The sequence below is a fragment of the Hibiscus syriacus genome, unplaced genomic scaffold (assembly GCF_006381635.1).
Source record: "Hibiscus syriacus cultivar Baekdansim isolate YM2019G1 unplaced genomic scaffold, ASM638163v2 tig00004072_pilon, whole genome shotgun sequence".
Classification (NCBI taxonomy): Eukaryota; Viridiplantae; Streptophyta; class Magnoliopsida; order Malvales; family Malvaceae; genus Hibiscus; species Hibiscus syriacus.
The window spans coordinates 277,904-304,910 of record NW_024061998.1 but is presented as its reverse complement, the minus strand read 5'-3'; the positions used below and the strand labels follow the sequence as shown (position 1 = coordinate 304,910).

The following is a 27,007-nucleotide window of genomic DNA, read 5'->3' as shown; positions in this document are numbered from 1 at the left end:
CTCGAATTTAAGATTGGTTTCACTTAAAATATGTTTAATTAATAGTAATAGAGTCAGGGACAACAAATAATCCAACTCTTCTTTGATAAAAATGTTTAAATTTATTAATCCTTTATAAATATTTTTAAAACTCATTTCTTTATATTTATAGTTTATTATCTTATAACTAATGAGACATTCTAATTTTATATTTTTCACTTAAACTTTTCATTTTTATAATGTTTTTATTTTGAATAATTGGTATGTATATTTTAGCAATTTTAATATTATTTTTAAATATTTTTAAATATTTTATTAAAAATTTAAAATTTACTTAAAGATTAAATAAGTTTTAATTTTTAATTAAAATTAATTACACCATCAAACTCGGTTAAACTAATTAATTAAATCTCTTTGTCATGTCATCTTTCACATGCATGGACGAACGTAAGACGTAAGATTTAATGTTAAGAGATGACTACCCCATCATCCCATGTATGTTCACACAAATTGTTATGTCAACATCGTGAATTATCATATCATTATAATGAAATATTATATCAACAATGTTAATTATCATGTTAATACTGTAACAATTAGTATCGATCGGAACGATAAAATTGATATAATTAAATAAATTTAAGGATGAAATTAATAAAAAAATTTATTAGTTTGAATTTATTATAGAGATAAAATAACCCTTAAAATTATAGCAAACTACACGTTTAATATCCCAACTATAATTTTTATTCTGTTTTGGTCACTTAATTATTTTTATTTCAAAATCATACCCAATATTACGTTTTGGTTTCATTTTGGTCACCCACTATTAAAAAACTAATGGTGGTGTTGGCGTGTCACTATAAGGCAATGCCACGCCATTATTAAAAAAATTTAAAAAATATATTATGTCAGCAGTTTTGTTAATTTTTAATAACGGGTGACTAAAATAAAATGAAAACATAATATTATATATGATTTTTATAAAATATAATTAAATGATTGAAAAAGAACAAAAGTAATAATTGAAGTGCTAAACATGTAATTTATCCTAAAATAAATATGACCCTAAATTGTTTTGATGGACAGATCTTATCTTATAATTCATGTAAATAGAAAAAATATCTTATATTATAATCCGCGTTAAAGGTCCCATACAGCTCACCTGCAGCACTACAACCGTCTGATCATGCATTCACGGTGATCTGTTTAACCCCTTTCCACAAATATCATAGAAGTATAAAGTCGTCGTTTTTCCTTCTCCCCCCCCCCTGTCCGGTGCGCCGTTAACCCCCTCAATAAGTTAGTCAATTATCTCTTATCCTACGCCATGCCGCTGAAATTTCCTTCACAATTATATAGCGCGTGTTTTCCACGACCCTTAGGGAAAAAAAAACAGATATGTAAATTGTAAACCTTAACCTTACCTACCGAACACCTAAAAACCTTCATCAACTGCCTCTTACAGCTTTCGTTTCTCTTTTCCTTTGTTTCCTTTTCGAACTCTCAGTATAAAACCTCCCTAAAATCTCTCTCGACTTTCATTGTACAAAAAAAAATCTACTCAGTTGATCCTAATGCTGTTTAAATCTTGTTTAATTAAACGTTGATCGAAAGAAGAATCATACTTATATTTTGGATTTACGAAGGGGGAAAAACTAGACTGTTTACTGATTTTGCTGTTAAAGTGATGGAAAACAAAGCGGCGGTGAGGTTTACGTTAGGGAAGCAATCGTCGATGGCACCGGAGAGAGAAAGAAGCGAACCGGATGGGAGAGGGAACAAGGAAGGAGAAGAGATAGATGGAGGAGTAAGGTTGATGTACTCCGCAAACGAAGGTGACTTGGAGGGCATTCGCGAGCTATTGGAATCGGGGATCGACGTTAATTTCCACGACATCGATGATCGGACGGCTCTCCATGTTGCTGCTTGTCAAGGACAGACCGACGTCGTTTCCTTGCTCCTTCAGCGCGGCGCTGACGTCCAATCTACAGATCGATGGGGGAGCACAGTAAGAAAAGACTAAATTGCCTCCTGGCTGCTCTTTTAGACTTTTCTTTTTCTAATATAATTTTATTTTGGTTTAATTAGCCTTTGGCGGATGCTATACATTATAAGAATCATGATGTCATTAAGCTTCTGGAGAAACATGGAGCTAAGCTTTTGGTAAGTTTTTTTTCTCGAATTTTTTCATTTGGAAATCATCTCTTCCCTTTCGCTGGTTTCTTTTAAATTGATGGTGCTTATTGAATTCTGGTTTTAGATGGCTCCTATGCATGTAAATCACGCGCGTGAAGTCCCTGAATATGAAATTGATCCTAAAGAACTTGATTTTACCAACAGCGTCGGCATTACAAAGGTAATCTCTTAGTTTATTATATGTAAATGATCATGATTTCATATTTAAATCGTAGTTATACAAAGAACTACTTTTATTGGTGATTTGAGCAATTGTGTAGACAGGGAATTTTATGACAGAGAGAATTTTATATTAGGTGTATGAATTTTTAAAATATTATATTAAAAATATAGAAGATTTGGAATTATAAATTTTAAAAAAAGGAAAAATTAATAGAAATATAAAATAGTACCGAAATTATATGCAAACAGTGTCCACATTTGTATCTCTGAGGAAACAATTTTGCGTTGCATCTGTTTCTCAGTGTGCGTTTCTTTGGGTGACTTCATTATTGCACAACTTAGACCTTACAGTTCTTCAAATCATTTCACAACTTGACCGTTGTGGGTCCGGTGGAGTTGGATATTTGCTCCCAATCGCTCTCCCGTTGCCATTTTCACCCTTGCTTTGTTCATTTACATGTCAACACTTTTGACTATTTCTACTTTTTAAAAATTTTTGTTTTATTCAAAGGGGTATGCTTGAATAATGTGGTGAAATTATTTTTGCTTGAATAAAATGCACCAGAAATATTTTATAATATAGGATGATTGTTACACTTATACTAATCCGAAGATTTTGCTTGAACTCGATTTCTAGACATCGTGTAGACTGTACTGCAACTTTTGAAAATCCTGTAGATTGCACTGCGACTACCCCATGTTGCTTAAATAGTTTCTGGTGCACCATATTCAAGCAAAAAAAAAATTCCACCACAATATTGAAACAATTTTGCTTATTTAAAGGTTTTTAATTATTTTTCATTTTGAGATGATAAATACACTTTTATAATAAGTGAAAATATATGTAAATAATATTTGTTATAGATTTTATTTATTAATAATATTGGATATACATAAAATATTCTATTACAGATATCTTAATAACTTTTTGCAGTCTCACCGTACTTTGGAATGTGGCCTAAAATAATGCTTATCAATGCTTGAGAAGAATGCTTGTAATTTTTAAAATTGTGGTTTGTTTGTTTCTATGCAAGTTCTTTTGTTCTTCTAGTTATGGTGGTTTTGTGGTAAGTTAGAGCTGACAATGCAGAGTCGGTAGATGACCAGCAAAAGATATATGTAATTTTTGTTGCGATGGTAAAGAGTTCCATTACCTATGCCACGTAGGTTTGAACTTCAAGTTATGCCCTCAATGAACTAAATGCCTACTAAAAATATTGGCTTTTTGAAACTTCAAGTTAAATGTATACACGCATATTCAGTTCATAACCTGATGAACCTCTGTTTTTGCATCTCCAATTTTTCTTTAGCTGCTGCAGATCTAAGTCATCCATCTGACTAAATTGCAGGGAACCTTCTGTATAGCATTATGGCGTGGAACGCAAGTTGCTGTCAAAAAGCTTGGGGATGAAGTTTTTTCCGATGAGGAAAAAGTGTAAGTTCAAGAACTCAAAATGTTCTTCCAGTCTTTCTGCACTAGTTTTTGTGGGAGGGGGCATGAGTGAGATGGAAAGCTGAAAAGTTCGATTGGCATGTTTTACTTTATGTACTTTTTCTCTTTTGTTATAGTGAGTATTAAGACCCTGGGCCTTTTATTGGGTCTTCAAATCGTAGAGCATGATGCCTGCTCTTAGGGATAAGAATCATTGGACTAGGCGTAGGTCCTTTTCTTCCGATACATTATGATATGCGAATTATTGGTTTTTCTCAGGAGGGCATTTCGAGATGAGCTTGCATTATTTCTGAAAATTCGACATCCAAATGTAGTTCAATTTCTTGGTGCAGTAACTCAAAGTAGTCCTATGATGATTGTGACAGAGTATTTACCCAAGGTTTTAACCGGCATCTTATTGCTACCGTAGCATCTATGGATTCTGTTATATGAATAATTTATTTCCTTTTTGACACTGTTGTTAAATGAATGTTTTAACCGGCATTAAATTCTGTCACTTGTTTTTGTTGTGTTTGAAACGTTGGTTAATGTATTGATAGGGAACCGTAATGCCTTATCTTTCATTTGCACTGTTAATTTAATAAAATATTCACCTTAAAACTATCTTTAAATCAAAACTGATCATTAGAATTTGGGTTAATTGCTGCTTGTTTTGCAGGGAGACTTTCGAGCATTTTTGAATAAAAAAGGACCAATGAAACCTGTGACAGCTCTGAGATATGCACTTGATATCGCAAGGTTTGTTATTTTATTATTGCATTGGACTAGATCTTTATATATTGAGTACGGTACGTTGCCAAATGGCTATTTTCCTTGTCATAAATGGACAGTTAAATATCAACTTTCATTTGAGAGTTACTGCTAATTGAACTCAAGTATATGTCTGTTGCATGATATATGATCTTTGTGAAGAATATCAATAGGAGAATGTAAGAGCTTCAAAAATGATGATACATTTTACTATAGGGAAATAAAACTGATTAGTGCATGATCTATTTGATGATTTTTTTTTCCGGCAGATAGTCTCTTCTGCGTGAAATCAATTATTAATATATCTTCTACAATATTTTGCAGGGGAATGAATTATTTACACGAGAACAAACCAGCAATAATTCACCGTGATCTTGAGCCATCGTAAGTTTTCTTGTTTAGGTGGCCTTTCTTTTTTTCGCAGTAATTTATACCTGGAACAAAAGTAGCTCTAAGCTACTATAAAAGACATTTTTTTCTGCCTTAAATTTTCTGAAATGGTCCAAAGTTTTTGTATGCTTACAATTGGAATAACAGGAACATTCTACGGGATGATTCGGGACATCTGAAAGTTGCAGATTTTGGAGTTAGCAAACTCCTCACTGTTAAAGAAGATAAACCACTAACTTGTCTAGACACATCTTGTGAGTTCTGTCTATTCAGTTTTAGTTATCCTTATTATTTCTGTTTTAAATATTCAAGCAAGCATTATCTGGATAAGTGGAACTTTATCTTGTGTTGAACAACTCTTTCCTGTAGGCTGAATCATGTTTGTTGTTATTGATACAGGCCGATATGTTGCTCCAGAGGTTTTTAGTAATCATGACTATGATACGAAAGTAGATGTGTTTTCATTTGCTCTTATCTTACAGGAGGTAAATTTCTTTTATGTTTCAGATCATATGATCAGTAAATAGTAAGTTTTGACTCAAATGCCTAGCTGATTACATTGTGTTAAATAAAAATAAAACACGGTTCATGATTGCAACAGGCTTAATAAGTGACTTTATTGTGCTATACTGTAGATGATTGAAGGCTGCCCTCCATTTTCTGCAAAGCAAGACAATGAAGTTCCGAAGGCATATGAAGCAAGGGAGCGTCCGCCTTTCAAAGCTTCAACTAAGAATTATGCCCATGGGCTCAAAGAGTGAGTAGTGCATTTTGCCTTATTCAATATTTAGTAATTTTGACTCTGTGAACTAGCATTTAGCACATTAGTCATTGCATCTCTTTAACAGGATGATATATGCATAAATAGGTTCCAGACATAGATATATAAAAATAATGATGGCATTGCTTCTAATTACAGATTAATTGAGGATTGTTGGAATGAGAAACCTGTCAAGCGACCCACATTCAGACAGATTATAACCAAGCTAGAATCTATTCACAATAGTTTTAGTCATAAAAAGCATTGGAAGGTATTTTCTCTCTTTCTCCAAAGCCCCACTCTGTCATTCTCAAACAAAAGGGTAAATATCTATTTAAAATTTGAGGCAATTAACTTCTTAATACCTTCTGTATATAAATTATTGTTGGAGTTTGACACGAATTTAATCTGATTCAAGTTTATTTGGCAAAGTTGGAAAATTCTATTATATTTTACGTTGATTAAAAGTAGGGACCATAGTTTGGGTAGATTTCTTGATATGCAAGTTTTCTTTATAATCATGTAATTATCCCTATAAATAAATACCAGAGATTAGAGTTAGAGATCACGTTGTTTAATGAGATTCTCTTGTATTCTTCTACTTTTGACATTAATGAAAATTCTCTTTTGTATGTGATTTTTCTCCATAGGGTTTTCACATATATCTTGATCCTTATTTTAGGGTAGGCTTACATTCGTTGTTATTGTGCTTGTATTATTACGGTTATGATGAAAATAAGAGTATATGTGGAGTGAAGATGTCTTGAAATATTGTCTAATTTACTGTATTTAGAAGGCTGTCAAATCTAGTTCATTAATCCACACCAAGCCGCCATTATTAAACAGGTCGCAGTCTTTAGTTTTGTTAATTTGGCCAAACATCTCGATCCCTTTCAAAGTTGGCTTTTTGGTCCATTTTTTGCTGGGTTGCTCATTCTTTTTGCTTTTAGCCTGAAATATTTTATCAAAATATGTACAGATTAGACCACTAAAATGCTTTCAGAATCTGGAGGCAAAGCTGAAGAGAAATTATTCTAGTCCAAGCAGCCGTAGCAGTTCATCTCGGTCTACTAGCAGCGTATGAATGGCTGATGCGTCATCTTCCCAGGCTTATTATTCTGCATAATTTGTTCGGTTTGTGTAACCTGGGGCATACAATTTTCCTTTATATTTTTTTCTTTTTTTGGCTATGCAATTAGTTTGGTATTTTCTACGATTTGTTCTCTCCCATTTGCTTTATGAGCTGAGAAGTGAGAACTAATCCTTTGTTTTTGGTAAGTTTTAATGTACACCAAGTATGTTATTATAATCAGCTAATACTGAAATCATTTCAATGGAAACATTGTACAGAACGCAAGGCGAGTACCAAGTATTAACATGAAAGGCGACTGAAGGTGAAATGTAAGAGAATGCTGTTACTCTTCCATTGGGCCTTCAATATTTATAATACTGGGTCGGGTTTCATCCTTAAAACATGAAAGGCCTAATGGTCGTTAAAATTTGCCTAATTTCATCTTAGAACATAAAAGCCTTCGCAGATGAACTATTTCATCTTAGTTATCGTTACTGCTACATGGATAATTTGGTATATAACCATGTGTAGTTGCCCATAATTCTTAAATTTTAATTTTAGTCATAAAAAATAAAACCCAACTCTTTCTTTTTGTGGTTTTAATTTTTAAGCTATGATTCGAAATAACCCTTTTCCATGTACTTGTTTTTTTCAAGATTTTGGATTGCTAGTTTTTGGAAGTGTAATTTCTGGATAATTTGGAAGCATCTAGGTCCAAGTAACAGTACCAAATTTGACGTATAGTTGCCAAGTTCATGAGAACCAACATCAATAAACAAGAATTGGTGTACGGGCGAGTAAAACATCAATTAAACAGAATTGATAGGAATTGAGATATCTGTAGGCAACTGGTCATGATTTGAATAGGACTAAATTACTGTTAAAACTGGACTAAAACCCCAGGCAGGAATTCATTAATTTCTCATCTGAAAATTGCTCTTAATAGAACTCCTCGTGGGAGTTATCAAAGACAATTTCAACAAAGTTTATTTGTACAGTTTCTATATTCGGCTTTGCCTCTAACTAATCTTTGGGGCCACTACTTCAGTGATGCATGTAGTACAGTAGTACTGATGTACGACAATTTAATTTAAAATTAATTTAAAATAATTTAAATTTAAATTAGTATTATATTCAATTTAAAAATTATATAAATTTATATCATTTTCGATTGTGACTGAAAAGTTATATTGTGGGATTTAAGGCTTAATGTTATAAAAAAATGTAACATTTTTATTTGTTTAGCCAATTTAAAAAGTTACGCTCTCGATTACAATTGATTTGTGTTTTAGCTTTAAATTAACAAATTATATTTTAGAATTTATTGAATAATGTGGACCTTGTGGGAACTTCCTTGTACAAATTTGTTATCACCGTTACCATCTTTGGGTTTTTTGGCCCAATAGGACAGCCCGATAAATTTGTAAAATGGGGTACAAACACTTTTATTTTAGGATTTCCGACATTTTTTAAAATGCATGAAACTCATCACGTCGAGGTGAAGAGTTTCAATAAAAATATTTTTTATTCAAACATTTTACCTCGATGAGGTAAAATTTAATAAAAATTATATTTTATTGAAACTCGTCACCTCGAGATGACGAGTTCTAGCTCCACTGTGAAGTTTCAATAAAAAATATTTTTTTATTTAAACATTTTGCCTCGATGAGGTAAAATTTAATAAAAAAATTATATTTTATTATAACTCGTCATCTCGAGATAACGAGTTCTAACTCTATTGTAGCATTTTTCGTATTCTCCAAAAAAAAAACCGGGTACCCTAATAGGTTAAATAAAAAACTTGGATGCTCTAATGGGCAGAAAAAATCCATCTGTTTTGTGGGCTAACTTTGCCTTACAATGATAATTTAATAACACGTTCATACTTTAAACTTTTTTAATGTAAATAGAAGTAGTTAGTTTTATTGAGAAAATGAAATATTTAAACTTATAATAAATGTATATAATCATAAACATATAATCTGAACATTTTCTATAACTATTGATATAAGAAATTAATAATTGAGATCATATAGGACCCATACAAATAAAGGGTTAAAAACTTAAATAAAATATAAATACGAACATATCAAATTGAATTGACAAACAAACTACAATATTAGATCAAACTACTACTAAGAGACCAGCAACAATCACAAATGAGCACGTCGTAAGAAAATTATATACAAATACAAATCACGAATCTAAATTCAATTCGAGAGTGCAAATCAGGAAAAATCAAATTTTGGTTTCATTTTCGATAGTTTTTGCAAGATTGTGGTAATTTTTTTTCAAGGCAACTATGAATTCTTATGCAGTTTGCAAGCTCTTACTTGGCTTTGGTAGGGATTGATAGTTTGTTTACGATTTTGAGTTTGTTGTATTATTTTAGGTGGCAAAATTATGTGTTCATGGTGTTTCATTTGCATTTTGTTTTATTTCCTTTGGTGTATAATCTGATGTATTTTATTGTCCTGTTTTTCTGAAGCAACAATCGACATAATTTTGGCCTTCGGTGAATATTTCTTTCTTTAATAAAACTTACTTTTCTGTGAAAAAAATAAATGTCATCTTGATCATTCGATACAACGTTAAATCTAATTCTAAGGAAATTTAAAAAAAAAAAAAACAAATAAACGACTGATAAAGAAAACCGAAAACACACCAAAAGATAAAAGAAAATCGTACCATAAGGACATAGTTATTAGAAACCAACAAGAAAATGTACCATTAATTAAATACATATTATATTCAGCAATAATCCATCATTTCATAAATAATGTTAGGGATTTAGCTTCTTATTACTACTTTTTAATGCATTATTACTTAATACGACTTCGAATGTCATTTATAAGTATATCATAATTTATGTTATGGGTTAATTCAACACTAATTTATATTGAGGGATCACGCCTAATTTGTACTACATATTAAATTCTATTAATTTGTATTAAATTTAAATTCTTGATTGAGTTTCTATCACGAGTTAATTCAACACTAATTTAATTAAAAATAATTAAAAATCATTTTGAAAAAATATTATATATTACACTGCACGAAAAGAGAGAATCAAAAGTTATTTCATGAATAATTTTAGAACATAAAATTTAACAAACAGAGGATGTAGTTTAAAAAATTGAAAAAAGGGTTTTCCCGCAAGAAAAAAAAAACTTAAGAAATCTTTATTTATGAATTGAATCACAAAACTTTCAACCAAACTTATCTATAAACTTTCAAATATTTAACCGTTGGATTAAAATTTGTAATCAAGACATATGATATAAAAATAAGTAATTAATTATAAAATATGTATTGTAAATATTAATATACCATAAAAAATAAAATGTAAATATCATAAGTTGTATGTATAATCTGATGAAAGATAAATTATAAATACTTAAAAATTGATTTAATAATCAGTTATATAAAGAGATAGTGATATTCAGGAAATATATTAACTTCTATTCCTTTTTAACTTCATTAAAGAGTTTTACCATAAGAGAAAATATATGATCAAACCTTCAAGATAATATTCATCAATACATTTAAATACGTTTTTGTATCTAATATTTTATTATTTATAATTTTACAAAAAAATCTTGAATTTAATTTCTCATTTCGGTTCTAATACCGACATCTAAAAATAAGATAGTAAACAAACTAATAAAGTAAATAGTTTAAGTTATATCTAATTATAGGGAGTTTAATCTAAAACAAATAATCAATAAATTTGACCTATAAAAATTAATAATATAGATAAATTTAATTAAATAATTAACTTTGAAATAAACAATAAAATAACAATAACTTATTAAAATTTACGTCCTATCATATTATATAGCCGTGCCTATGCCCTATACAAATTATCTACAAGGGAATATAACTTTTATTTTTGTCTCCTCTCTTTTCTTATTTTCCGTTTTGGTCAATAAATTCATCACATCAAGGAAGGTGTTGTATTATCATTTCTCTTTGTTGGGTTAGCCATGGAATGGATGAATGAATTTTAATTTGTTTTTCTTTTTAACTTATTGAGACATGTCTCCATATACTACCCCACACATCATCACTAAGGGATGTACATAGGATAAATCTCCAACTTAAAATTCAAATTTTCTTATATTTATTATTTATTTTATTGACGGTATCTATTACGCAATTTTATTTGTATCATCTAATTATAAAAATTGTGTTATTGATTAATAGTTGAGAACCCTAGAAAGGTTTTTTTTCTTTCTCTCAACATTGCCTCTTTATTTTCATATTTGTTTGGCAGGCGACGATAACAACTTGATGTTAGTCATTGATAGATTGTATTGATTTTTTTTATTTACTTTCTTATATTGTATCATTATTTTTTTCTTTTTTAAATTTTTTTTGAATAATTTGTCTTTGTGATATGTTTTTTTCTACCTTTATGACGCGTTTTCTCTTCTTTTTGGCACCTTTTTTTATCTTTTGGCACATTCAATCTTTTTTATCGGTCATTTGATCATTCTTTTCGTTTAATTTTCTCATGGTTGGATTTAATGTTGCATCGACTGTCCAAGATGATATTTATTTGTTATCATGTTGATTTTCCCTACTTTGGACCCTTGGATTGGACTTGGATACACGATTTACGTTTATAGATAGTTTTCTCACGACACTCGACTCTAATTTGTGATTGTCGGTGGCCTTTTAGTAGTTTGATCCCATATCATGATTCTTTTGCTGATGTAGTTAGATTTGTTCGTATCTACTTTTGTTCGAGTTTTTTGGAGGGGTTTTTAATATTTTCCTTACATGGTCTCAAGTTGCTAGTTTTTTGTGTCAAAATTTATAGAAAATGTCATAATTAGGTGTTTAATTTACATTTATGATTGCAAATATTCATTTTAATTTTGGATATTTCCTCTTTCTAATAGAACCATATGCTTCCATTTGTATAAAAAAATTATTACATCCGTCCCACTTAAAATGTCTATTATTGACTTTTTTGTTCAATTTTTTAAACTTTGACTCTTTATTGTTTAAATTTTATTATTGATAAAATATGAAAAATATATTTTAAAAACCTTCAATCAAGTAGTTTTAAAATATATATTTTATAAAATTTAATTTTTTTCAAATGTTTAAAATAATTATGATCATAGTTTAAAAAAATTAGTTTTGAAAAGTCAATAATAGACAATTTTAATGGGATGTAAGGAGTATATTATTAGCATATATGTTCTCACTCTCACCATTATTTCTAGATCTATCACTGCATATTATAAAAGAATGAAGAAACTCAACTTTTTTTTCTTCACAAATTCAACTTATTCAAACTTTGAAAAGTTTCCATGCAGTATTCTTTTACAATTGCCAAGTATCATTGTGAGTTACATGTCATAACTAAATATGACTTTTTTATTACAAAATTGCGTTGAAGTAAGAATAAAAGGGGCAAGGTGGTCCTGACGTAGTACAGGTGAGACTGGAGCTTGGGAAAGAGAAAAGCAGCGCGGCATTTCCACTTTAGAAAAATGAGAAGATTGGCGAAAGTTTCTGAGATGCCAAACTATATGGATAGAGGTGCCCAAAAAATTTAAATATTTGATTCTGTGTAAAAAATATTTGAAATCGGATTTAGAAAAAATCGGTTTTTTTAAATCGGATTAGATATTTTAAAATCGGATAGTATAATCGGTTTGGGAAAAAAATAAAACGATTGGATTTTTTACCAAATTAAAAACTCGGTTTTTTATCCGAAAAAAATTCTGTCTGGGGTTTAAAAAACTAGCTTTGAAGGATTATTTGGATGGAGCGGATTTTTTATCGGATTAAAAACCGGTTTTTAAAAAAAACATGTTTTTTTCAAACCGAAACCGGTTACACCATACGACCCTCCAAACCGGTTAGAATCCGAACCGGTTTTTTTAAAATCCGATTTTTTGACTAGGTGAAAAACCGGATCGGTTTTTATCTGATCCGGATCGGTTTTTTATCCGACCATGTGCATGTCTATATATGGAGCAACAAAGAAGAAGGTCAGTCCATATCATTGTGTAGACACCTATTTTTTGATTGGGATTAAATATATATTTTATTTATTATTATATACTATAGTATGATGATGATTATTATTATTACTAATATCATTTTATTGATATTTTATGCAGGCCAACAAGTGACAATTATAAGTCCAGAATATACACTCACTGCCCACACCGCCAACTCCAATTACCCTTTGCGTCAACGACAAGATATTATCCTCACCAACAGCTCAGACCATTTCAATCGAATTCATCAAGTCACATGCACCAAAGTCAAGCAAAATTAATGATTTCACCTAACCCATCAACATCATACCAAAAACAAAGAAAATGCAGATGCATCCAAGGAGATTCGGTGAAGATTTCAACAATAAAATCAAGGGGAGTTTCGAACAAAAAAAAGGAGGGAGGAAAACCATCAACCATTCGAGGGGAAAGGACCAACAATAGGTGGTTCGATTCTTCAACAAAAAAAGAAAAGGGGGCAGAAGCTATAAAAACGTCCATTATGGTTTCATTTTCAGGGATATCGACAAATGTAAAAAACGTTGTATTGTATTTTTCTCCCATTTGAAGATCAAAGGAAATAGAGGAATTCCCTCTTTTCAACGAACCAAAGCATTGCAAAAAAAAATTCAATTCATACAAGGTTTTTCTTCATTTTTATTTACGTTAGTATCTTTTTTTCTTTACTTTATTTGTATTAACAATTCTAAAATTAAATGAAAATCCTAAAATATGAAAATAGGAGTAGGTACATTCGGGTATGGCTTTGTTGCTTAATAAAATCAAATCATAGACTTTAGGGTTACTTTGCCGAGGTATTAACGTCACCAGAGTTGAGTAAAATTGATGTGAGTTGTTAGAGTCCTTGCATGTTTTTTTGGGGTTTGAGTTATCATCTATCGGAGTTCAATCGTTGGAGTCGAAGGACCGAGGTTAATATTAGTAAATCATATAAAATTAAACAATGAACAAAAAAGCATAATAAACAGGAAGGGGTCGGTTTCATTGCCTGGTTTGTTTTTGGATCTTAAAATATGAAATGTAAGGGGTTCATTTAAGCTAGGTTGCTCCGATTGAGAAGTGAGAAGTTATGGAAAGGAAATTGGAGGCTTTGGCTCGGTTTGGGGTAGGTTATAGCTGGTTCACCCTTTGTAATCATAGTGTTTAACCAGTGGTGCTGTTGGCAGTGTGAAGAACTTTGGTTGAGCTCCCGACCAAAGAACAGAACGAGGAAGAAAGAGAAAGCGGCGTTGTTTGTTGGTTATAGGCTTAGGCTGTGTGGGTGGAGAAAAAGCGAATGAAGTGAAAAGTTTAGAATTAGGTTAGGATTGATATTTTAGTTATTTTATATTAAAATATTTGGAATAATTAATTTTTAGCTCACTTGTACATTTACCTTGGAAACTGATTCTTTGTTCACATATATTTGTTTAACGTGTCTGTAGGAAGAATAGCTTACTTGGATTAGTATATATATATATATATATATATTATATTATTGGAGTATATATTATATTTAATTAGCCCATGCATGATCAATTTTAACATATCTTTATTATATTAGATGCATACTTGTATTTACTTTTACATTCTTTATATCATTTATTTAATAAGTATAGTGGTGCATAACTTGAATGATATCATAATATGTGTTATCCTCATGTGCATAACTCGACATTATTACATGTTATGTTAATATTTGACTTTGTGCATAATATTTATAAATATTACATATTATCATTGATTTAATATATTTGTGTATTTTTTATATTATTTGAATTTGGCTATGATGTTTGTAAATATATCGTTTTAGTCCTTGTTTTAATTTGGTTTAATTGTGATTTAGCCTTCAAGTTTTTGATTTGTTGCACTTTAGTTCTAAATTTCATTTTTGGATTATTTTCATTTTAGTACCTGTATTATTTAATGTTTGTAATTTTTTATTTTGATTTATTAACCCTTTGGGGGTGTTTGGTTCAAGGATTGTGGGATTCCCATGGGATGGGAATCCCACATTCCCATGTTTGGTTGGTCGGGAATCTCATTCCCGGTAATGTTTTATTACCAATAGTATATTTTTTTGGGTATATTACCGGGAATGTCATTACCTCCCTTCCCTTAGGTATTGTAACATTACCAACGTTTTGGACTAAAATGCCCTTAAATTTTTATTTTTTTCAAAAATATCCTTCTTCTGTCATTGAATAATAAAAATTCTACGAAGGTTAAATTACAAATTTATCCTTAAATTATTTTATATTTACAAAAACAAATCTTTAATTAAAATTTTATATAAAGTTCAGGGGTTAAATTTTTTTTACCCTTTCATTAAACCTTTTTTATATTTTTAATTTTGTAAAAAAATTATATAAATATTATGAATTTAATTTTTTAAAGAAAATATATAAATATTTTACAATTTGTAATATTATAAAAATATATAATAAGAACAATTTGGTCAAATATACATTCCAATAATCTTTTATTCCTTTAACCAAACACGGTAATCTTACATTCCAGATAAACCAACCAAACACAAAATACAACATTCCCAGTAATCCTATTCCCTGGTAATCTTTTATTCCCACTGATAATCTTACATTATGTGAACCAAACTCACCCTTTAAGTTTTTGTTCTAATTATTTTGGTTCTTATAAGTTTAACTACTTATTTTATTTTATTTATTTTCTTTAAATTATTAATCTGAAGTAAATTAATTAAATTTCAATAAATGGATCATATTTTAACTTGATATTTGATTCAAGATTTCCACCATTACGACAATGTGTAAGCGATACAGTACCAATGTTTGGGCGATGTGGGGGTGCTAATCCTTCCCTACGCGTAACTGATTCCCGAATCCGTTTTAATAGAATCTTTGGTAAACGCATACCAATTTTTGTTTTAAAAAATGAGTTTTCTTAAAATTGTTTTTAAAAGACGTTTTTAGGTATTCGACCTACCTAACTCAAAGGTTGATGACGACTCTTTTCAATTAATTCAAATTAATCCAAATCACTAAATTTTCCAAAATTAAAGTCGTAACTGGTTTTTAAACTTTTTTAGAGAGTCAGCTGTAAGTCGTTTATACATTTTCATTGAAATGGAAATTATGAGTTCAAGTTTTTAGTTAATTTATGATTCATTTATTGAAGTTTGTAATTGCTTCATTTTTTGTTATACTAACATTTTGATTTTTGCTTTCAGATATGTCCAAGTTTTTGTCGTTGTTTCATTTTCCTTTTGAGTTAAAGGGTTGAATGTTCCTCCTCACACACATCACGTTCATTTGCATACCATAAGCTCACTTACGAGCTTTGTCCCTTTTAAGTTGAGATGAAAACTTAACCTACATGAGATAATTTGTTTCTCCGTATGGGTTTTAGCAAGTAATCTTTAGGGTTCATATACCTTATGTCTACGTGAGATAAACTGTTTCTCCACATGGATATAAGGGAATGTATCATCTCGAATTGAACTCGATCCGTACGAGCCTATAATGGACCAGGATTGAGGGTTTGGTAGCCCAAGGGAGCACCAACTTTAAGGACAATTCGAGTACATTTTCCCGTTAGAGCCAAAACCATGCATATAGTGAATCCTAGATTGGTCACCCTAGGTATAGACATACCGAACCTCTGACCGTCAGTAGGTACCCAAATTAAGTGTACACAAAGGATGAGCTTTTCTGAACCTTTTTATTTTCTGTTGAATAACATCATGCGAACTCGATACCATGCGGTTAGGATCATTTCATTGAAAATAATTATTTTGGGTATAAAGCATGTTTGGGTAGGATCACTATCTATTAAAAGCATGATTGGGTAAATATCATGATTGGGTAGGTGTTATATTTATCTTTATCTTTTAATTTTATTGATTATTTCGCCCATACTAATTTATTTCTTTTCTTTTGCATATGCCATATTTTTCGTCATTCTTTGCATTGTTTCATTTTTGCATCTTCATTTGCATCTTCACATTTACATAATCATCATGAATAAAAGAAAGGTGTTGATTAAACCAAGTAATCATCATATTAGAAGAGCGATCATTGAAATGGAAAAGAGTTTTCATAACAAGGAATAACTCAATCCAGCGGTTCAAGCTTAGTCTGAAGAAACAAAAAGGGCTTGCCTGGAGATTACGTATCACAGATGATCACAAATGTCAATGTCAATCTCAAGCAAGAATTATCTACAAGAGCTGATAGAGATTTTGGATATTTAGAGAATAGTTACCAAGAAGAAATTTCACAAGAAATATGGTGACATGGTCTATTTCCTCTGCGTAAAGATAGATGAGTCGTTGCTTAAAGCTCTGGTCTGATGCCGGAATTCCACATACAAATGTTTCACTTTCAAAAGACAAGATTTGACACCAACAATAGAAGAGTACTGCTCTATTTAACTTTGAAAGCCTTCAGGTGGATATAATTCATTACAAACTTTCGAAAGTCAAATCCTTCAAAAGCAAGCTTGTGAAGATTACAAGATTACTGATAGTAGAACACATCAATTAAATGGTAGAAATGGAGTGTTTTCTATGTCATTGCCTCAATAAGGTGATACTAGTGCACATAAATGAAGATAAGGAATTAGTCACATTTTCTCTGGCTATACATGATCTAGTGATATTCTCAAAGACTTTGCTACATGTTGAGGTTGTTGTTACAAATCTCTTGGACATATTGGAGAAAGGTATAAGTCCTACACTGGCTATCTTGGTAGATACTTTTTGATCCCTAAATGATTGCCATAGATTAAAGGGAAGGCGATTCAAATGTTGCACTCAAATACTCACCGTTTGGATTCAGAGTCATTTCTGGAAAGATGAGAAAATTATTGTGATCATGACTGAGATCATGAAGTTAAATAAAAAGGCTAAACCGTATTTGTATAATTGATCTTTCTTGTAAAGATGAAAGTTCTTTTGGAAGAATGAAGCTCTTTATAAGAATGATTACTTTTGGAAATCGATACCTTTTGCATTTGCATTTGTATTTGCATCTTTACATTTTTACGTTTGTATTTACATTTTCATTTATTGCATTTGCATCTTTGCATAGTTATATTTATAGTTTCAATCTTACATCATGCATTTTCATTTTGTTTCAAACTATTTTACATGCATTAAATCATGAAAATATGAGAATAATTCATGGAGGATTCTATGAAATAATTTTTGAAATCAAATTGGGGTTAACTTGGTCTTCCTAGAAAATGATAAGAACCATGAATGAGATTGTAGCAAGGGTTGGTAGAATCGAAAAATTCCAAGAGCAACTTATCAAGATTCAACAAGAAATGATTGTTCCAAGTTGAATCAAGGGAACAAATGTCCAAGTTGATGAGCATGATAGTTAATGTAATATATGGGGATATATCATCAGAGGATCCTATTATGCAAGAAAAGATGAAGACTTCGAATGATAATCTGAATGATAATGGTACAACCAATGCGATGGCAGAAAATGATCAAGAACCTGTTAGGGGATATGGTAATTCAAGTCAACTCCAAAAATCAAGTATGATTCCAGAAAATGCTACAGAGATCATACTGGGAAAAGTAGAAGTTAAGGGTGAAACATCTAATATGAAAGTGGAGCCGAACTCAAAGAAGAGAGGTATAGAGGATGTTCAAATGCCAGTAAAGAATGACAAAAAGAATAGAAAGAAGAAGAATATGATACCTCTGATTCCGATTCCGATCTCATATTCGGACTTGTTACCCTTTCTCTTTGAATGTGGGATCCTAATGTCTATTCCTCCAAGGCCTAATACTTATTTATGTCCATATTGGTAAGGTGTCAAAAATTCATGCGGTTATCATTCTTGAGAGTTTAGCCATTCCACGGAAAATTGTGCGATACTGAGATTAAAAATTCAAAACCTCATCATGGAAGGATTGTTATGCTTTGAAAATGGAAAACCTAAGCTACTCGGAAGCTCAAAACTTATCGATAAAGGGATATTTGCAAACCAATGTCTTTCCCAAGATATTGGTCAAACGTTGAACCTTCAAAATGAACATCTCAATGATCAGTCACAAGGTCTTCAATATGGTCATAATAATGGCAAAGAGAAAGTTTTTTTTTGAATATCATGTCGGAACCCGAGGATACTTTATCAAGAATTATAGCAACTTCAAGCGACAACTCCCAGATCTTTTAACTTATGGAGTTATAGAGGAGGATGTTAATAATCAGTCTGTTTCGGTCAGACAATTGGGATTCAGCTTCCCGAATGGTGTTGATGAGGTAAGAAATGAAGTGCAAACAGAAGAGGGTGTAAAAAGAAGAATGAGCAAAATCAAGTAAAGCAAGATATATGAGGCAGAGATAAATGATCCAACTTTTGAGACATCTCTAACACTGAAAAATGAGATAAGTGTGGGAAATGACAAGCAAAAAGCTAAAGGAGAGGTAATCCGAGACTGGCAGTAGAAGATGTCTTGGGAAAATACGACCCTCAAGGTTTTTCAAGTGCCCATTTCCAACTTGCTATCCCCTTTAATCAAGAATCAGTACCTCACTCCAAGGCCTTTAAGAGTGAAGACTAGTCCATCTACTTATGGCTATGATCCGAATAGTTCTTGCGATTTTCATCTAGGGGAATTGGGCCATCATACTGACAAGTATATACCATTGATGGAAGAGATAGAAAGGCTCGTTGACAATGGAGTCCTGACAAGAGAAATGATCAAGAAATGGGGGGCAAATGAGAACAAAAACCCTGGGCTGATTATACACCCAACATTATAAGAGCAATGGAGCATGCTAAATAAACAAGTGGAAGTTGTTATTTACTACTATAGTACTTTTCATTTTCAACATCTTGTTTGAACTTGTTTTTTTGTTCATTTCTATACCTTTTGGGTAATAAATAAATTTTTGTTGCTTTTAAGGTTATGAGCATTGAATCAATTTTGCAATCTTACAGTTCTTTGAATATCAACAAGATTAAAAACTCTTTATGATTAGAGTTACACATCTTTGACAAATTATCAAGATTGAAAACTGGTAAAACAAGGACATTGACCTGACTTCAGATGAAATATACCCAAATATTGTACCCTTCTACAAATATAAGATAACCTTATCCAGTGCAAAGAATTAGATAAAAGGCTTGGTATTTACATATAGGAGCGTACAACATGGGGCTTATTTTGTGTGACTTTGTGAAATTGTCTAGATTACTTTCTATTGATGACGTTCGATGATGAAATCTTCACAAATAGGTAAAGTCAGTTGCTTGGGAATTGAACTCTAACGATGAGATTTTCTGATTTCCACCAAACCACCTAGACTATAACAGGTTTTTCTTAAGAGTTATATATACATGTTATATTATTATATATACAATAAAGCTTTAGTTGTCCCTCTAGAGCAATTGGTTAATAGCCCCCGACTTTATGGATAATATTCAGCTAGCTTATTATAATATTATATGCAATAAAGCTGAGCTATTCCGCTAAGGCAATTGGTTATAGAGGAAACTCGAAAGCCTTGGCTTTATGAATAGATTATATTCAAACCATGACCTTGATCGGGTACTTGACAATTCGGTGTATGCTCCACTGTAATTGTCAAGTCAAAGACTTTGTGATGAGATGAACACTTCAGCTAGCCCGATAAAGGCAAATTACAATAAAGCTGATTTTAGCTAGCTAGACAATGGCAAATTAAATCAATTTTATGAATAAAGGGAATTAAGGAACACATGTTATAGTCAACTACACACGAGCACACAGAAATTTCATTTTTAGATCGATATTTTCGCATTGCTTTGGTTAAAGGGAAGATTTCAGAGAAGTGAAATAGAGGTATTCTAGAAGGTCTAGTAATTGGCTATGCTAGTTGCGTTATTTTGTCCGCATCCGGTTATAATACCAAGTCATAAAAGTGAGGTCTGTGGCAGTGTTCACAGAGAGTGAGAGAGGAGTGACATCTTCAATATATGTAACTATAGAAAATAGGAAAGCCAACTTGAAACTCACCCATAAATTTTTATACTTGTCAAAGAACTGTAACTTTAAAACATTAAAGAGCTGTTAATTCTTTTGATATTCTTTAAACTCATGCTTATGATTTGATTCTATTGTGAACCTGTAAGAAACAATACTTTACAAAATTCTTTCATTCTTTGATAAAGAAAGGAGGAAAACATTTTCAAACAAGACAATCTCAAATGAGAAAGGTTCTTGAAGCAAGTTGAGGACTGTTATGCCTCTATTTGAGAAAAAGAATGAGTGATGCCAAAATGAGGAAGCACTTCACATTCTTGAAAGCAAGTGGTCCGAAAGATCAGGAGGGTTGGAGGAGAGAACTTGTAACATTCTCTTGTGACATTATCAAGCAACTTGATAAGAAGACGATGATTGTCTCATTCAAAAGGAGCAAATATCCCATTGCATAACAAAAAGGCAAGAATGCAACCAGTCAAGCAGAAGATGACCACCTTACTCAGAAGAAACACATATCTCAGTCATTTATGTTAGAAAGATTGATCACTTCTTAAGTTTGTGATAGCATGAAGATAATCCCTCGAAGTTACTTGACAACACTGTTGTTTAGTAACACCAGAATGAGAGCATTCAAGATAAACATATTTGAGCACAAATAGAGCCACAATGATCCACAAATGAGGCATTATCAAAGTTATACCTCGTGGGAATCATGGGATTCAAATTCAATGGACATCAAGAATGAACCTTTTGACTTGAAGGATGCGGCATTTTGAAATCCCATTTTAGATAGAAATGATCCATGTGGGGCATATTAAAGGCTCACACTAGCATGAAAAGGTTAGGATATTTTGAAGGTCCATTTCAACCAGAAATAGAATGTTGGGGCATTTTGAAGGCCCATTTCAGAAAAAAAATGATTCATGTGGGGGCATTTTGAAAGTTCATTTTGAAGGCTCATATCAGCAAGAAACAATTTTGAATACATTTTGAACGTTCATATCAGCAAATGTTGGGGCATGCTGAAGGCCCATATCATCATGTGTCAAGATCATTGATTTGAGCAAATATTTCCAATGAGATAAAAAGATATGAAAATGAAAATGATAAATCAGTGACAGTGGAGCTAATTATACATAATTGCTTTGTTCATCAGGAAGTTGTATTATTCTGGTGATTTGATGCTGGCAGTTAAAGTATCCCACTTGCGGTCTCACTGATCTTTGTTATTAAGTGATGTCCTAAAAAGCTCCAAACATTATGCAAAGACCATCACTGAGTGAGAAATATGAGCAGAAGCTACAGAAAATGATGAATGTGTGTCAAATACTTTACGAACCAGTGATTATGGTGTTGAACCAGCGATTATGGTGCTGAACCAATGTTACGATCATATGGTGTTTCTATTTGTAGACTCAAGATGAAGTTTGTCTTCTTCAACCCCAAGGTTAAAAGTGAGATATGATTTCTTTCCACGAAAGAGGCAATAAAATCTTAACAGCAAGAGACTAATGGTATCAACTAAGGCTGAAAGATGGATTGTTGATAAAAACGAGCCTCATTTGATGTGTAACTAGATGTGGTGACATGAAATTTGGATAGGTCCTCCTGATATTGAGTTTCAAGAGTCAAATCAGAATTGACGCAACTTTTCCTTTGATCTATACGGAGTTTGGCATAGTCATACGCATAGTCTCTAAAAATAGAGCAACACAGTCATATTTCTGATCGTAGCAAGAAGTTGTGAAAGAAAATGTTTTCTCCGAAATGAAGACAAAAAACGAAGACGACAAGAAGAGATAAGAAGATTAGATGGATCTTCAAAAATGAAAGTTGGAAAATATGAGTTGCTACATGAATATTTGAGTAGACTTTGGGAAGAAGTGATCAAGTAGAAGAAGATCGAGATGGCCACTTTGAAGTTAAATGAAGATTGCATCACATTTTTTGCATTCATAAGAACTTCATTTGCATATAAAAAAGTCATGCATTGCACCTACATGAATTTGCATCTTTGCATCAAACATTCATTCATAATAGTTGCATTCAACTACATTTTTGCACATCTTTCAAGAAAAATTGAGAGTAAAAAATAACAAGACATCCTCAGTAAGAGGGAGCAATCATCTTCAGATTCAACATTTCCAGACAAATTTTGTCTCGCTTGAGACAGTCTCATTTAATAAGGAAGATTTGTCTCGCTGGAGACAAGTTTTATTTAAAACAATACATTTTATTTCATTGAAGATTGTTTTATTCAAAATAAGATTTGTCTTACTGGAGACATGTTTTATTCAAAAGAAGACATTTCATTTGACTCAAGATTGTTTTTCTCAAAACAAGATTTGTATCGTTGGAGACATGTTTTATTCAAAACAAGACATTTTATTTCACTCAAGATTGTTTTTCCTTGAAACAGAAGATTTTATTTCACTCAAGATTGTTTTTCCTTGAAACAGAAGATTTTATCTCGCTCAAGATTGTTTTTCCTTGTAACAGAAGATTTTATCTCATTCAAGATTATTTTCCTTGAAACAGAAGATTTTATCTCATTCAAGATTGTTTTTCCTTGAAACAGAAGATTTTATCTCATTCAAGATTGTTTTTCCTTGAAACAGAAGTTTTTATCTCACTCAAGATTGTTTTTCCTTGAAACAGAAGATTTTATCTCATTCAAGATTGTTTTCCTTGAAACAGAAGATTTTATCTCACTCAAGATTATTTTTCCTTGAAACATAAGATTTTATCTCACTCAAGATTGTTTTTCCTTGAAACAGAATATTTTATCTCGCTTTAGATAGTTTCCCTCGAAACCCTCGAAACAAAAGATTTTATCTCGCTTGAGATAGTTTCCCTTGAAACAAATTTTGTCTCCCTTGAGATGGTTTTTCTTAAAACCAAATTCGTCTCGCTTGAGACAACTTTCCCTTGAAACAAGAAATTGAATCTCACTTGAGATGGTTTTTCTTAAAACTTACTTCGTCTTGCTTGAGACAATTTTCATTCGAAACAAAATTTATCTCACTCAAGAGAGCTTCTTTCAAAACAAGTTTCTTATTAATTTTCATCAAGTGTTAAATTTCTGACAGGAATTCAAAAAGCCAACAAAGATTTCGTTTCACGACTTCAGCTAAGAATCAATCCATATTGAAAGAAATGGATCTCAACAAATATTCGAGAACCTTTGGGTCAATACCTTTGGGTACTTCAAACACAATTATTACTGACACATGATAATCTTTTGCAGGTCTGAAAATTTTCAAAGAAAAGATAAACAGATCAACATTTCCAATGGAGAGTTCATAATGAGAAGAACTCATCCGACAGAGGGAGAAAAAGTTCATAATGAGAAGAGCTTGTTCGACCTATCACTCGATTCACGACATTTCGAATCAGTGACACCTCGCTTGAGGGATTGACATTTTTAGAAGAGTTCATAATGAGAAGAACTCATCCTAAAGGAGAAAGTTCATAATGAGAAGAACTTGTTCCTTTCAAGTCCATCACAGAAAGAGATGGATCAACATTTCCAATTGAGAGTTCATAATGAGAAGAACTCATCCAACGAGGAAGAAAAAGTTCATAATGAGAAGAACTTGTTCAACTTCGCATCACCATTTTCAATGGAGAGTTCATAATGAGAAGAACTCATCCGAAAGAGGGAGAAGAAGTTCATAATGAGAAGAGCTTGTTCGACCTATCACTCGATTCACGATATTTCGAATCAGTGACGTCTCGTTAGAAGGATTGACATTTCCAAAAGAGTTCATAATGAGAAGAACATGTCTTAAAGGAGAAAGTTCATAATGAGAAGAACTTGTTCCTTTCAAGTCCACCACAGAAATAGGTGACTCAACATTTTCAGTGAAGAGTTCATAAAGAGAAGAACTCATCCACGAGAGAGAAGAAGTTCATAATGAGAAGAACTTGTTCAATCTAACGACGAAGGAAGAATGGACAAAAACTGGTTGTCTTTTTCATCTTTGCCCTATTCTTGTTAACACAAGAATGTGCAAAGAGGGGCAGCTGTAGACACCCATTTTTTGATTGAGATTAAAATATATATTATATTTATTATTATATAGTATAGTATGATTATTATTATTATTATTACTAATATCATTTTATTTATATTTTATGCAGGCTAACAAGTGACAATTATAAGTCCAGAATATACACTCACTACCCACACCGCCAACTCCAATTAGCCTTTGTGTCAACGACAAGATCTTATCCTCACTAACAGCTCAGGCCATTTCAATCGAATTCATCAAGTCACATGCACCAAAGTCAAGCAAAATTAATGATTTCACCTAACGCATCAACATCATACCAAAAACAAAGAAAATGCAGATGCATCCAAGGAGATTCGGTGAAGATTTCAACAATAAAATCAAGGGGAGTTTCGAAAAAAGGAGGAGGGAGGAAAACCATCAACCATTCGAGGGGAAAGGACTAACAACAAGTGGTTCGGTTCTTCAACAAAAAAAAGAAAAGGGGGCAGAAGCTATAAAAACGTCCATTATGGTTTCATTTTGAGGGATAGCGGCAAATGTAAAAAACGTTGTATTGTATTTTTCTCCCATTTGAAGATCAAAGGAAATAGAGGAATTCCCTCTTTTCAACGAACCAAAGCATTGCAAAAAGAAATTCAACCCATACAAGGTTTTTCTTCATTTTTATTTACGTTAGTATCTTTTTTCTTTGCTTTATTTGTATTAATAATTCTAAAATTAAATGAAAATCCTAAAATATGAAAATAGGAGTAGGTACCTTCGGGTATAGCTTTGTTCCTGAATAAAATCAAATCACATACTTTAGGGTTACTTTACCAAGGTACTAATGTCGCCAGAGTTGAGTAAAATTGTCGTGAGTTGTTAGAGTCCTTGCATGTTTTTTTGGGGTTTGGGTTATCATCTATCGGAGTTCAATCGTTGGAGTCGAAGGACCGAGGTTAATATTAGTAAATCAAATAAAATTAAACAAGGAACAAAAAAGCATAATAAACAGGAAGGGGTCGGTTTTATTGCCTGGTTTGATTTTGGATCTTAAAATATGAAATGTAAGGGGTTCATTTAAGCTAGGTTGCTCCGGTTGAGAAGTGAGAAGTTATGGAAAGGAAATTGGAGGCTTTGGCTCGGTTTGGGGTAGGTTCTAGCTGGTTCACCCTTTGTAATCAGAGTGTTTAACCAGTGGTACTGTTGGCAGTGTGAAGAACTTTGGTTGAGCTCTCGGCCGAAGAAGATAACGAGGAAGAAAGAGGAAGCGGCGCTATTTGTTGGTTATAGGCTTAGGCTGTGTGGGTGGAGAGAAAACGAATGAAGTGCAAAGTTTAGAATTAGGTTAGGATTGATATTTTAGTTAGATTTTATATTAAAATATTTGGAATAATTAATTTTTAGCTCACTTGTACATTTACCTTGGAAACTGATTCTTTGTTCACATATATTTGTTTAACGTGTCTGAAGGAAGAATAGCTTACTTGGATTAGTATATATATATATTTTAAATTATTGGAGTATATATTATATTTAATTAGCCCATGCATGATCAATTTTAACATATCTTTATTATATTAGATGCATACTTGTATTTACTTTTACATTCTTTATATTATTTATTTAATAAGTATAGTGGTGCATAACTTGCATGATATCATAATATGTGTTATCCTCGTGTGCATAACTTGACATTATTACATGTTATGTTAATATTTGACTTTGTGCATAATATTTATAAATATTACATATTATCATTGATTTAATATATTTGTGTATTTTTGATATTATTTGAATTTGGCTATGATGTTTGTAAATATATCGTTTTAGTCCTTGTTTTAATTTGGTTTAATTGTGATTTAGCCTTCAAGTTTTTGATTTGTTGCACTTTAGTTCTAAATTTCATTTTTGGATTATTTTCATTTTAGTACCTGTATTATTTAATGTTTGTAATTTTTTATTTTGATTTATTAACCCTTTAAGTTTTTGTTCTAATTATTTTGGTTCTTATAAGTTTAACTACTTATTTTATTTTATTTATTTTCTTTAAATTATTAATCTGAAGTAAATTAATTAAATTTCAATAAATGGATTATATTTTAACTTGATATTTGATTCAGGATTTCCACCATTACGACAACGTGTAAGCGATACAGTACCAATTTTTTGGCGCTGTGGGGGTGCTAATCCTTCCCCACGCGTAACCGATTCTCGAATTCGTTTTAATAGAATGTTTGGTAAACGCATACCAATTT

At 31.5% G+C, this 27,007-nt stretch overlaps 1 protein-coding gene across 2 annotated transcripts; it reads left to right on the top strand.

Annotated features, from left to right (window-relative positions):
- Nucleotides 1-1,399: 1,399 nt before the first annotated feature.
- On the top strand, nucleotides 1,400-25,264 carry LOC120189058 (integrin-linked protein kinase 1-like). 2 transcript variants are annotated; one of them, XM_039192395.1, is made up of 17 exons: nucleotides 1,411-1,990; nucleotides 2,071-2,145; nucleotides 2,243-2,338; nucleotides 3,690-3,775; nucleotides 4,052-4,172; nucleotides 4,452-4,531; nucleotides 4,868-4,927; nucleotides 5,081-5,187; nucleotides 5,333-5,418; nucleotides 5,569-5,690; nucleotides 5,853-5,964; nucleotides 6,673-6,831; nucleotides 12,281-12,290; nucleotides 18,872-18,876; nucleotides 21,079-21,084; nucleotides 21,219-21,228; nucleotides 25,252-25,264. In XM_039192395.1, the coding sequence occupies exons 1-12, from the start codon at nucleotides 1,670-1,672 to the stop codon at nucleotides 6,775-6,777; spliced, it is 1,371 nt and encodes a 456-aa protein (XP_039048326.1). In that variant the 5' UTR covers nucleotides 1,411-1,669; the 3' UTR covers nucleotides 6,778-6,831; nucleotides 12,281-12,290; nucleotides 18,872-18,876; nucleotides 21,079-21,084; nucleotides 21,219-21,228; nucleotides 25,252-25,264. The 2 variants fall into 2 exon arrangements, with proteins under 2 accessions (XP_039048333.1, XP_039048326.1); XM_039192402.1 differs by lacking the exons at nucleotides 5,853-5,964; nucleotides 6,673-6,831; nucleotides 12,281-12,290; ... (2 more) ...; nucleotides 21,219-21,228; nucleotides 25,252-25,264 and having other exon boundaries at nucleotides 1,400-1,990; nucleotides 5,333-5,459; nucleotides 5,569-5,696.
- Nucleotides 25,265-27,007: the final 1,743 nt, after the last annotated feature.